Source organism: Hipposideros armiger, unplaced genomic scaffold (assembly GCF_001890085.2).
Source record: "Hipposideros armiger isolate ML-2016 unplaced genomic scaffold, ASM189008v1 scaffold_443, whole genome shotgun sequence".
Taxonomy (NCBI): Eukaryota; Metazoa; Chordata; class Mammalia; order Chiroptera; family Hipposideridae; genus Hipposideros; species Hipposideros armiger.
In genome coordinates, this window is record NW_017731793.1 from 1799246 (window position 1) to 1811831 (window position 12586).

General features: G+C 58.5%; 2 protein-coding genes across 4 annotated transcripts in view; one reads left to right on the forward strand and one right to left on the reverse strand.

Moving 5' to 3' along the window:
* Positions 1–12586, forward strand: part of RSPH14 (radial spoke head 14 homolog) — a 91563-nt gene that overhangs the window by 39189 nt on the left and 39788 nt on the right. The window lies entirely within an intron of this gene.
* The window catches only part of GNAZ (G protein subunit alpha z), a 63493-nt gene that overhangs the window by 20941 nt on the left and 29966 nt on the right, over positions 1–12586 (reverse strand). The window contains exon 2 of the mRNA XM_019665427.1: positions 9025–10206. Within this exon, the coding sequence (XP_019520972.1) occupies positions 9025–9747 (723 nt within the window). The 5' untranslated portion in view covers positions 9748–10206. The remainder of the gene's footprint in view (positions 1–9024; positions 10207–12586) is intronic.

Here is a 12586-nt window from a genome sequence, read left to right on the forward strand (position 1 = left end):
CTCTCAGCCTCTTCCCTGGAATTTGTTTCTGAAAAGTGGAGAAGTTGTTTTTCAGTTCTTGGATTACAAAATCCCTTGAAACAATAATAATATGCATCTTAAAACCTAGAGATATTTTGATGTGTGCGTAAGAAGCAGCACTAATGTGCTCAGGACATTGATTGTCCTGCTGGCCCTGTGGCTGAGCAGGACATGGGATGGGAAGTTCCTCTGTCCTGAAGCTCCTGGTTAAGTGCAGATTGGAGGCGTTCTGCTGGTCAGAGGCATCAAGCGCAGGTCAAGTGGCAGAGGGGGAAGCACACAGATATGGGGGTAGCAGAAGCCCTGGGGAACCTGACCTCCACCATCCCAGGGTGTCAGGCAGCAATGCCCATACCAGACTGTGCTGCTGGGGATCAGATGCGGCACCTGGGACCTTGCCTCTTCCGCAGGCTGCCCGAGGCCCTAGCTCTCCGTGGCTCCCAAACAGCCTCTCGATCCCGCCTTTGCTGGCTGCCGCCACAGCCCCAATGGCCCAGGCTGGATTCTGCGAGGTCCAGGTCAAGTCCAGATTACCACCCTGACTTTACCCCAGTCCGCCTGGGCCCTGGTCCTGATGTCAAAGACCCCTTTCCTGCAATCTGGTCTCTGGGACAGAGGAGGGCTTCTTGGCTTTTCTAGACTCAGACAGCTGCTTCATAGGGGTGCCTCAAGGCCGGCCATAGCAAGCACGGGGCCAGTGGAAGTGGGTGCTGGGGGAGCTACTCGGCCCTCCAGGGATTACCCAATGGTGTCACTGACCTCAGGAGAGGAAGGGACACTTGCATCTGTCCCTCGATGGTGACTCGCTGCACATACGAGGTGTGTAATGAACGCTTTCTGAGTATCACAGGATACTCATCTCTCCCAGATGGAGAAGAACACAGGACAGGCCCCAGCTTGAGCAGATGGTCTCATGCTAGTCTGCTAACGTGCTGACAGAGAGAAAGCAGAACCACCCAGCTCTGAGTCTGCTTCTCTGTGTAGAAGGATTCTTGTAAATCTGCCTGGGGAGAGCGGAAAGGGGGGGCGGATGAGCAGGGAGCCACTCTGGCAAATTACAGTCCTCAACCAGGATGAACGTGAATGGAAATAACACGTGTGGTCACAGGGCCAGAGTAGGGAATCGCTGAGGAGCCACAGAGGAGCCTTGAAAAACAGCGACACTGACGGCTCTTTAGGAAGACTCAGACAGTGAATCCTGTAATTCGCTGATGACTGAGCCCAACCTGGGCAGGTCCTCCTGTACAGGTAGGGAGTCAGTGGCCCTGGTAGGCTGGAGAATGTTTAACAGCCCGCTCGCTGGGAGAAGGCTAATATGAAGCGTCTGCTGAGTTCCGTGCTGCAATTACTAATCTCACCCGGCTGATTTTAAGCTACCAACATGATGTCAAACAGCTCACAAACTTCCTAACAATTGAACAGTTGGCACTTGTGAGGTGGTACTGGCCAGCTTTGCCCTCCAGTAGACTGGTGTGTAGAGAGGGAGGCTCTGCCCCACTAACCCTGGTCTCAGTGCCCTCCTCTGCTGGTGGGGCCCGCTCTGGCTGCACAGGCTTCTTAGCACTAGGGCAAGAGGCTGACCCCAACTTGCCCATGAGGGAGGCCCCCACCAGAGCCCAGGCAGGTTGGCTTCCTGTTTTGGGGAGGGCCACCAGTCTCAGAGATACGAGGATCACCATGGACATCCCCATGCAGATTCTGCCAAGGCACATGGTTAAAGTCTGTCTTGGTGGAAGAGCTGCAATGATGGAGATGGTGTCCCAGTTGCTGCCCAGCTGGTTCAGTGGCAGACTGTGCCTGGGGGTGGAGGGGGCTCTAGTGACACAGCAGGAGGCAGCCATCAAGGAAGGGTGGTTGATATGCTCAATGGCAGAGCCAGGTCCACAAGGATAAGGAGATGAAGATAAATGAAAAGGCCCCAGTAGGGCCCCAAAACCCCGCCATGCAGTGTGGAACGGGGGTGGAGGGGTGAGACATACTGAGCGGCAGGTAGGCTTGAGCCCAGGGCCCTGCCTCGTCCTTTCCATCTGGCTGACATCTGACAGCTATCTGATGAAGAGCTAATCACAGGGCAAAGAGCCCAGCACAAAGGTCGATAGGAAATGGGAGTCCTCAGAAGCTCCCCATGTAATAGGGGAGGAAGAATGGGGCAAGCTGCTGTTGACAGAGGCCTCAATGGCTGCATGTCTCTCTGGGAGCAGAGGGAAGGCGGTCTCAGTACAAGGAACTGAAATATCAGTTGGCAAGTGCTAAGGGCCACAGATAAGTGCCAGGCTGAGCTGCAGGGGTGGGACGGCTGCTGGCTGCTGCCTTCTCCACTCTCCCTCCACCTTGCCCCTGCCCATCATGGGCTGGAGCTAGCACCCCAACTATGTGAAGCCCAGGCCCTGGGGAGCAGATGCCCATCACCGCCAGACATTAGCTAATTGGGGGCCATGGGCTCAGATACAGAGTCCACTGAGGTAAGAACCAGACAATCTTAGCCCTGTTATGGTCAAGACAAGGGTCAGGTAACAGAGCAAGGGATGCTGGAGGGGGCCAGGGCCTGGAGCTCGCATGAAGGTGGAGGGACTGTTCACAAGTGCTGGCAGTGCCTCAGGGCCACCAGCAATCCAATTATGAGTGCATCCCTTTCCCCTTAGCAGCCAGCCACACCTCTCTAATGCTTGGGATGGGTTAATGGATCACAAAGAGAAGAGCTGGTCTGAGCTTCCAAGGGACATTGGTTGGGAAGAGTGCATGGCCAGCTGAGCCCTGCACCTACCAAGGGAGCTACCATCATGGCCCAGCCGAGGGCTGGCTCTCTCGGCGGCCTTCGCCTCTGCAGAGCCTTGCAGATCTGCACCTGGGGCTATCTACTCTGAGTGAAGCAGGCCCCTCTGCAGGCCGGGCCCCATCTCCTGGCTTGGTGCCGGTCTCTGCTATCCCAGGTTCACCACCATTTGCACAGGTTGCAGACAAATTGCATGTAGTTCTGGCATATCATGAGATTGGAAGGAGCTGCTCCAGGAGACCAGGGCCTGATAGGGAAAGGCTGGTGGCCTCTGGGCGTCTCTCTGGCACTGTCCCAAGTCCCTATGGCAGGATTCCTAGATCTATGTCCTTGACCAGGAACAGGAAAGAGTGGGGTCTGCTTTGATCAGACTCTCTGTGGTCCTGCCCCAGATGGGGTGGGGGCAGTGGGCAGTGCCAACCCTGATGGCCACTCAAGTCTCTCAAGCCCAGCTGACTGCCCCGTACACTCCCCACAGGGAGGCTGGTCACACGGCAGCCCCCCACCCTGGTTCCCTGTGCAAGGTCCCCAACCCCACAGAGTGGAAGTGAGTCCACGTTCCAAGATCCCCCTCAAGCACCCTGTACCCACAGGGTGTAGGGATCCTGGGATCCCTGGGGAGCAGTGCCAGGGCCTCACTGAGAGCCAGACTCAGCCCTGGGACATGATGGATGTTCTCTGGGCTTCAGTTCCCTCACCTGCAATGCTGGCTGGTTAAGAACACTAAAGGATATGTTAGGCCTCTTCCAAATTTAAGCTGGGGTATTATCACCTCTGGCCATTTCCCATTCACCATCACCTCCTTTGGACAAACTGAACCAGGTCTGTTATCAACAGGTGAGAGCCTGTCTTACTGCAGTACCATGCATCACCTCACGTGCCATCTCATGACACAACGCCATTTTTAAAGCACAAAAACGTTCCCTTTCCTGGCTGAATGACAAAGCACAGTGGTAGGGTAGTTGGATACATACTGTAGGGCAGCCTCAATCAGCCCCCTCTTCAGAGGGGCGCTGCACCTGCACTGGAAGGGCTGAGTGGCCCAATGGCTGTGCACTCAGAAGCCAGGGACCTGAACTCTGGCTCTCCCCAAGCCTGCCCACATCCTTCCCAGTCCACAAACGTCCGCTGAGCATCACTGTATGCCAGGCCTGCACCCACAGCACACACCGTACAAGGCGGGAGGACAAGGGGGCTGCCACCTGTGCAGGGTGGAAGGGGCCATTGGCCAGGGCTGCGGGAGGTGACTCCCTAGTCTGGAGTCTGAATGTGTAGCACCCACTACCTGTAGAACTTGCCCCCCTAAAGGGCATGTCCTTGTGTCCCACCTGTCCCCAAGGTACCTGCTTTGAAACATGTCAACCAGCTATCTGTTGGATAAGTAGTGGAGACGCTAGGCCTCCCGCAGTGAGCCTGGCTGTGGTCCAGACCACCTGTGGCCTGCATGTTGGTCCTGCATGAAAGCAAAGGAGGGGACACCCCTGAAAACTGCTACCTGCTGGGTCCTGAAAGAGGGGGCAGGTGTCCCAGGTAGCATGAGGGCTCGTAGAAATGATACCATGATTGTGCTGGATGTGAGTTCCCCTCCCCCCCAGCTCCATGTGCAGCTGGGATAGTTGGGTTCCCCTTGGCATCCGGCCCCCAGCCAGGGCCTTGCACCTGCACAGCAAGTACACAGCAGGTACACAACAGGTACACAACAGGCCCACCGCAGGGCTGGGAACACCAACAGCTTTGCCAGGAAATGGGCAGTGAGAGAGCTCCTGTGGGTTCTCACATGGGAACACCTTGACACTTTATAGCCAGGCTTTTAATCTGTCTCTTCTGAAGGTTCCTTCCACTATTAAGCGGCCACATAGTCCATTAGCAGACCTGGGGCCCAGGTTGGGTGGCAAGCAACCCCCCTTCTATTGCTTTCTTGAGGTTCCCAGCAGGGAGTTGGGGGTCCCACCTGCTGGGGCACTGAAGAGGAGTGGGGAGAGCCCCTGTGATGGTTGGCAGGCTGAGTGAGGCGCCCATGCAGGCCCTCAGGGGTGGGCCTCTGTGTCTGAGTGTGGCCATGGCTAACCTCTGTATTTAAAGCCCTTGTCTTTACTCCTGGAAGGAGCCACAGGGCAGGTGGAGAAGGAAGGCCGAGCCACCAGGAAATGGTTGATTCTGCAGAAGGCAGAGCGGGCAGGGCGGGCAGGGCGGCCTGGCTTTGCCCAGGTGGCAGGAGTGGCTCAGGGAGGGCTCATGGCTGCCGTGAGCTATAGGCCTGGGCCCTGAGCCCAGCTTGGCCCTTAACCTGTGCTAAGCTTGGGTGCCCCCACCTGTCCCACCACCCGTGACAAGGAGAGTAGGCACAGCTGCTGCCCCACATAATTAGTCAGCTGATGTATCCCTGGGCTGTGCTCTGGCTCCCCACAATGTCTAGGGGAGCCCCATGTAGGGAAGTGGAGGCCCATCCAACTTTGGAGCCCCTGGGTGCCTATGAGGACTGCATGGGGGGATGGAGAGCCATTAAATCCTTCTGGGACAAGGACTGGGAATTGCTGTCAAGGCTGGGCATGGCTCGCTGCCATGGTCTGCGGACACCCTAGAATCTGCCTTCCCCTGCCCAGGTGCTGCCCTGTGCTTGCTGCAGCCCTGTACGCCCAGGAGCCCAGAGATCCTGACGTTACCCATGGCAACGTGCTGACGCAAATGCCAGCGGGCGGGTGGGGGGCTGTAGCTCCTCTGCTAGGAGTGGGGGCGGGGGCTCTGCCAGCCCTCTGTCAGGGGAATGCAGGCCTTGGAGCTGAGTGGGGCAGGAGAGATTTGAGGAACTGCGTCCAGAGTCTGGCACCTGGCCCCCGCCTCCTTTGGTTTCTGCAAAAATCAGCATGGTCTGTTTCTGGCTGCCTCGCCTTTACCGGGGCCCAGGGAGAACAGTTCTGGGCCCTCCAAAAGGAGAAGGCAGGCGTGGCAGCCCCATCCCAGTCCCTATGGCAGCAGGCGGGAGGAGGGCAGGGGTATGGAAGAGGCGTGCCACAGGCACTGCCGGGAGCTGCCTGAAGGCGCGGGAAAGGCTGGCCCCCCTCACTGCCTGGCCCGGCTCTTCCTGGGCGGCCAAGCCCACCTCCTTGGCCAGCCAGCGGGAGGAATCGCACAGGATATTGTCTTTCCTTAGCAGCCTGTTTGTTTTCCATCCTGAGATATTGTTGGTAGAGCATGAAAGGTCAGAACCATTTGGAATCCAGTGAATTTCCAGCCTTGCTCCCTTGAGTTTCTCATCGAGAATTTCCTTTTCTGGTGAACAACCACCTCCCCAGGCCTGCTGAGACCAGGATGGTAGTGGGGGTGGGGTGGGGGTGGGGGCAGGCCCGGCTGCCAGCCTCTCTCTTTATAAAATGCCCTGAATGTCCCCAGAGCCTGGCTGCCTCCAGGAGGCAAGCGCGGGCCTCACAGAGAGCCCCACAGCTAGGCCACTGTTGCTACCCAGGACTTCCCGCTGTGGTCCCCCAAAGGGCCAGGGCCAGGAGAAGGCTAGAGATGCGAGGCCCCCCAGGGGCTGCCTGTCCACACAGCCCAGTTGTGCAACCACTCACTCACACATGAGCCGGAACCCCACCCTGTAATGAATGACTGCAATGGAGGCGTGTGTAGGCACTGGGCTGAGGAGAGGGAAGGCCTCTCAAGGAGGTGATACCTGAGATCAGACCTGAAGGACAGGGGCAGGGGGACAGGGGGACGATGGGCAGGGTGGTCACGCGCTTAAGGGTGGAGAAAGCAGAGCACATGGAAGTGACAGAAGCCCACGAAGGGAGAGTAGAGAGAGGACGAGGCAGTGAGGAGGCAGGGACGGGCCTGGGGGAGCCAGAGCCAGGAGGGCCTCGGGCGGGAAAAGGCCTGGCCCGGGTCCCATCTTTGAGGACACTTGGGCCACCTCCTGGTTGACAGGTTCAGAGAGCAGAGATGAAAGCCAAATCCTTCCATGAAACATGGGACCAACTCAGGGCCCAGGCACCCTGCCTCCCGTGTCCTGGCACACCTGTGGATATAAGCTTGGCGGGCAGAACCTGCCAACAGATGGTCTGGGAGACCAGCCTGGCGCCGAGGGAATTTGCCACACTCGCCCTGGAGATGACAAAGGAGGCAGCCAGAGATTTAGGCCCCCGGAAGGCCTCAGAGCACAGGCTATCACCAGCCTCAGGACATAGCAGAAACAGGCAGAAGCCTGGAGAGTCGACTGCCGGAGCCTGTGTGGCTGGCAGACCTGCCCTGGCACTGTCCCAGGGCCTCGCTTGGGAACCTCACTTTGCCTCACAGCCTCACAGCCTGGTCAGCCTTAAGCCCTCTGCTCACTGTAAAACCTCATCAAGGAACCTGACCTTGCTCATCTGCTGGGATGTCCCCTCTGCCTAGAACCACACATGGAGCCGAAGTGGGAGCAGGCAGAAGAACGAGTGGCTGGAACCCCAACACCACACAGTGCTGGGAGAAGGAGGGCCTGCCCTCGTGGATAAATGTCCTTGGCGTAGGCCACTCCCACAGGGGACACCATCACCACAGCTCTGGGGAGATCTCCGGGGACAGCCCCAGATGCACAGAGGGGAAGCAAAGAGAACCCTGCCTCCTATCTCCATGGCCGCCTGTAGCCGCTTCCCCTCCTCCAAGAGGCTGGGCCTCTCTGTAAACCTGATGAAAGCTACAGACCCTCTCCCTAGCCAGAAGAAACGCTCAGATGCCTAGCACAGTGGCCATAGCTTACAGCCATCCACACACTTCCTCGGGACCGCAGGCTCAATTAGGACTCCCCGGCTGAACGCCTGCCATAAAAAGACCGGGTGAAGAAGCAAGCCCCTTCCTTGTCACTGCCCTGGTCCTGGACCCCGAAGGCTGACCCCTATTTCCCAGTGTGGTAGGTCCACCGTGGGCATCATCACCCCTTTCCCTAGGTTCCTACCAGCCACTACCTCCCCAAGCCCCTGGCATCCACAGCCCCACACCACTTAGAGCTCCTTGTGGACCTCGTTTGCCTCCAGGTCCCCCATCCAGGACCAAAGGCCTCTTAAGGGCAGATTCCAAGTCTTTGCTCAGTGCTCCCGTCTGGCACAAAAATCTCTGCTGCAGGGGAACCCTGGCCATGCCCATCCCTTGTCTGGCTGTGTGGCCCCCACCACCACCACTACTGGGAGGCCAGGGAGCTGTGGCACCTTGAGCACTGGGCCTTCTGCCTCAGTTGGGACTGTGGCATGGTGCCCACCTGTCCTTACCAGAGGCCTGGGTGTCCTCCTGCCTAGTAGCTCCCCTCAAACCCCTACCAGCTCAGCATTGGGCCCAGGTTGCCTCTCAGCACCTTGGTACACTGCACCCACCTCTGCGCCACCCCCCTCCCCCACCCAGTGGTTCTCAGCCTGGGCTGGGGGCCTGAAAGAATCCCATACCCCCCCAACCCCTGGGGATTAAAAGTCAGAAACAGTTATTAACCTTGTTGCTACCATAGTGCCTAGGGCTGGCAGGAGCTTTGTGTATTTACGGAGCTGCCACCTGGATACCTGACCTGTGCCTTGTCCTGTCTTGTCCTGCAGAGCCGCCAACCACCCTCCCAGCTTCCAGGGTTAGCCTCCACGCACCTGATGACACCCCAACCTCACTTGTAGCCTCACGGTGCCTAGCCTTCCCTTCCTCCTCCCTAGCAAATCTTCCCCGACCCCCAGGAGGCTGAGGACCCCTTCTCTGGGCTCTAAGCAACATGTTCTTGGTTGCCAAGGAACAAGCCCTGCTCAGCAGAGGGCCTCCCTCCGCACCCTGAGTTCTCACGCCCATCACTGAGGTGGGGGCCGCCTGGGCCTGCAAGTGTCATGAGGGCAATGTTGTCTGCAGTTGGGCGAGGGCAGCTGTAGCCAAGGAGGGGGTCCCTTCCCAGTGGAGCCCTGGGGTGTGGTGGTCACTTGGACGGCGTTGGAAGCCTGAGGGCCTGTCAGGGCATTGAGGTCAGAGTAGAGCCTCCCAGGCTGGGGTGCCAACCCAGAGCTGCCCCCTGGGGCCGAAGTACTGACGGCAGAAGCGACCCCGAGAGCCTGTGGTACCCATGGAACTCGCCATACTCCCCACTCTGCTCCCAGAGACACACCTTGATGGAACCGCCCTGGCCCCCTTGGGATGCCAGCCTCTCCGGCCCAGCCCTGCAACACACCCAGAAGCCCATCTGCTTCCCAGGGACCAGCAGTGGCAGGAACAAGCAGAGGAAAAGCCTGGCCACTCACCGTCTGGTTGTCCTCATAGAGCTTCAGGTCGTAGCCGCTAAGCTCCACGCAGAAGATGATGGCCGTGACACCCTCGAAGCAGTGGATCCACTTTTTGCGCTCGGACCTCTGTCCACCCACGTCCACCATCTTGAAGGTGAGCTCCTTGAAGGTGAACTTGTTCTCCACGATGCCCGTAGTCATGTCCCGGGAGCGCAGGATGTCCTCGACGGTGGGAATGTAGTCAGGTGCGGCGATGCGCTCCAGGTCGTTCAGGTAGTAGGCAGCGTTGTCCTCCAGGTGGTACTCACTGGAGCGGCCGAAGCAGGCCTGCGCCCCAGGGTCGGCCCACAGCCGCCGCATGACGCCCAGCAGCTCGGGCGTGATCTCGCCCTTGCTCTCGGCGGGGCCCGTCAGCGCAAAGAGCTGCACGGCGTCATAGGCGCGGTCGGGGTTGTGGAAGTCGATCTTGAGGGCGGCCAGGGCGCGGATGATGCGGGTGAGGGAGTCGATGGCGTTGTAGATGATGAGGGGCTTGTACTCCTTACAGGCCTCCAGGTTGAAGCCCCCGCTGTGGATAATCTTCATCTGCTTCACTATGGTGCTCTTGCCCGAGTTGCTGGTGCCCAGCAGGAGCAGCTTGATCTCTCGGCGCTGCCGCTGGCTCTCCGAGCGCAGGTGGCGGTCGATCCGCCGGGACCGCCGTGCTGCCTCTTTCTCCTCCGAGCTTTGCCGGCATCCCATGGTCCGGGCGGCGGCGGGCCCAGACGGGAGGACAGGACGGGCGCCTCGCCCTCCGCCCCGAGGGAGCGGGGACGCTGAGGTGTGGGTGGCGTGCCTGGCAGACGAAGCCCAGCTGCCCTTGGGCACTCAGTGTGGGTGGCGGGGCGAGGCCGGGCCCCACTGCAGCCCCTGCCCCAGCGCCTCTTCTGCAACTGGCATGGCACTCCTGCTGTGGGAGGTGGCCGAGCCCTCCCTCTAGTGACACGCCCCCTCCCTAGGCTGCGGCCAGGCCAGGATCACAGTAGTCATTCCCTGTCCTCCTGATGGTGGGAAGCTGTCCACGCGCCTCTGCCCTGGCTGCTGCCGTCTGGTCCCCGGTTGCTGTGGCGATGCTGCTAAGTGCGGCTGGAAGGCCTGCCGCCAGTGCCGCTGCCGCGGGTGCTCCCTGCGGCCCCCCTGCCTCGGGCATCCGCCCTTCACCTGCCAACACAGAGAACAGGGTGAGCCTCCACCCACTGTGGGAAAGAGGGCCTTCCGGACGGCAGGAAGCTGCCTGGGGAACAATGATTCCAGCCCCCTCCCCTCCATGGAGCTCCACAGAGTTGGTGCCCAAACCACTGCAAACAGGCTCACTGGCCACCGCACCCCATGCCCCTCCTGCAGCCAGTTTGCCGAAGCTGGGTATCGAGGAAAGGCACAGCTAATGCGATACCATGATCTTGGCCTCAGGATCTTCAAAGTTGGGGGAGCAAGCCCCGGCCCACCGCCCCTCCCTGCCCACTGGACCCGGCGACCTAACCCTTCATGAACCTGTCTCTCCGTCTGGTTAGGATTCAACATGGTGGACGTGCTATGATGCCACCCTGCGCTCTCTCCTGCAGCTGGTGGGACTGCACGCACATGTGCTATGGCATCGATGGGCTCAGCCTCTCTCTGGTTTATGGTGTGGGGTTCTAGGATGTTGCAACTGGGTACCCTCAGCTCTTACCACCTCCTGCAAGAGGTGTCACCCCCACTCTCTCCCAGAGCAGGACATTCACCAGAAGGAGGCTGTCCAGCCCTAGGAGTGAGCAGCCAGGTAAGGAGCAGAGCGAGGTAGAGGTCTCAGATTGGGAGACCACGGGCTAGACAGCAGCCTGGGGCTCTCTGATGGGCAGGCGGTGGATGAGGCAGAGGGAAGCTGAGGCTGGGCAGGCCGAGTAAGGGAGGAGAGGCGCCAGGGGGAGCAAAGGGCAGTGGCCAGGTACTGGAGTCTGGACAGGCCAGAGCGGTCCAAAGCATTGGGAATCACTGACTCCAGGGCAAGGCAGCAGCCCAGAGGCCAGGCAGCTATGGACAAGGAACATGCTAGGAAATGCCCTGGACACGGCTCTGCTGAGGGAGTGGTGATTAAACAGATGGTCAGTCAGTCAAGGAGGTTGGAAATTATGCGTAGAAGGGAAGTTTCACAATGACCCCCAGCCTGGGCACAGGGGGTGCTGTGGAGCACATGTTGCAAAACATGTACATAATACATGCAGTGCACACGCTCACACATGTGCACGCATGTGCTGTGCAAGCAGAGGTCTGGGACGTCATTCCCTAAGCAGCACTGAGTTCTGGGCTGTGGAACTATAAGAGATTTGTTTCTTCTTTGCAGGTTCCCCTATTGCCTATATTGCCTTCAATGACTTGTCACAAAAAAGGTTCATAAATGACTATTCCGGCATTGACGAGGAAGGCTCTGCTTCTTGTGGCACCTGAGGTGGCCTCGCTCTGCCCTGGACCATGAGTGGGTCAGGCAAGGCCCCAGGGCGGCTCCCTGTTCCCTGCTGATGACCCGACAACCTCTTGGGTACAGATAGGAGTCCAAAGCCCTCAGCCAGCTGCCCGGGATGTCCTGCTCTATCCAGAGCCCCCAGGGCTCGCCTTGCCAGTGCTGCCACTCGTGCGGGAATGCCAGCATCCTCCCTCCCAAAGGCCGTGCTGGCCCCGTGTTACCATTACCATTTTTCTCAACTTTGTGTTTTCAAATGTTGAGGTAGACAGGCCTCACATGACCAACTCTCTCTCAGCTGGTCAGGGACAGGGACAAAGATCACCCAGAAAAGCAGGTTCCTCCTCCTGTTTGCTGCCACCTGAGACAAGCAGGCTCTGAGGCAGTAGGTTTCCATGCCTCGGGGCATCCTGCAATGACCCCACTCTTGGGACATGGTCTAGCCCAGGCAAGTGACATGACCTGGGGTCGTGCAGGGCAGTTCCCTGCCTCCATGCAGAGCTACATTTGAACAGATAGAGATGTTGGCCACTTCCTCAGGGGACCACACATGATTGCCCTGCCCCAGGTCCTTCTCCAACCCAAATCCCTCCCCTGTAGCCAGGGCCTCAAGGAACCTGCGAGGCCAGCCTGGCACAGGCTGTTCTCTGGAGGGCTTACCGGTCACCCTGGGCTGCTCCCTCCAGCAGCACCTCTCATCTCACTCCTGTACTGGAACTCTGCCTGTTCTTCACAGGCCAGCTCACACACAGCTGCCACCCTCACCAGTGGACACCCTGTCCCCTTCCTGCTATCTGCGCCTCTCTCCACCATGTCCTCCCTTTCACTGGTCCTTGCCACCAGGCTGGGATTTCCTTAAAAGGGGTGAGGCCCTTATATAACACCATATACAAAAATTAAAATTGATCAAAGACTTAAAAACTATAAAACTCTTAGAAGAAAGCATAGGGCAAAAGCTTCATGACATTAGATTTGGCAATGATTTCTTAGATATGACACCAAAGACACAAGCAATGAAAGAAAAAATTGACAAACTGGACTTCATGAAAATTAAAATATTTTGTGCATCAAAAGATAGTAGAAACAGGGTAAAACAGCACCTCA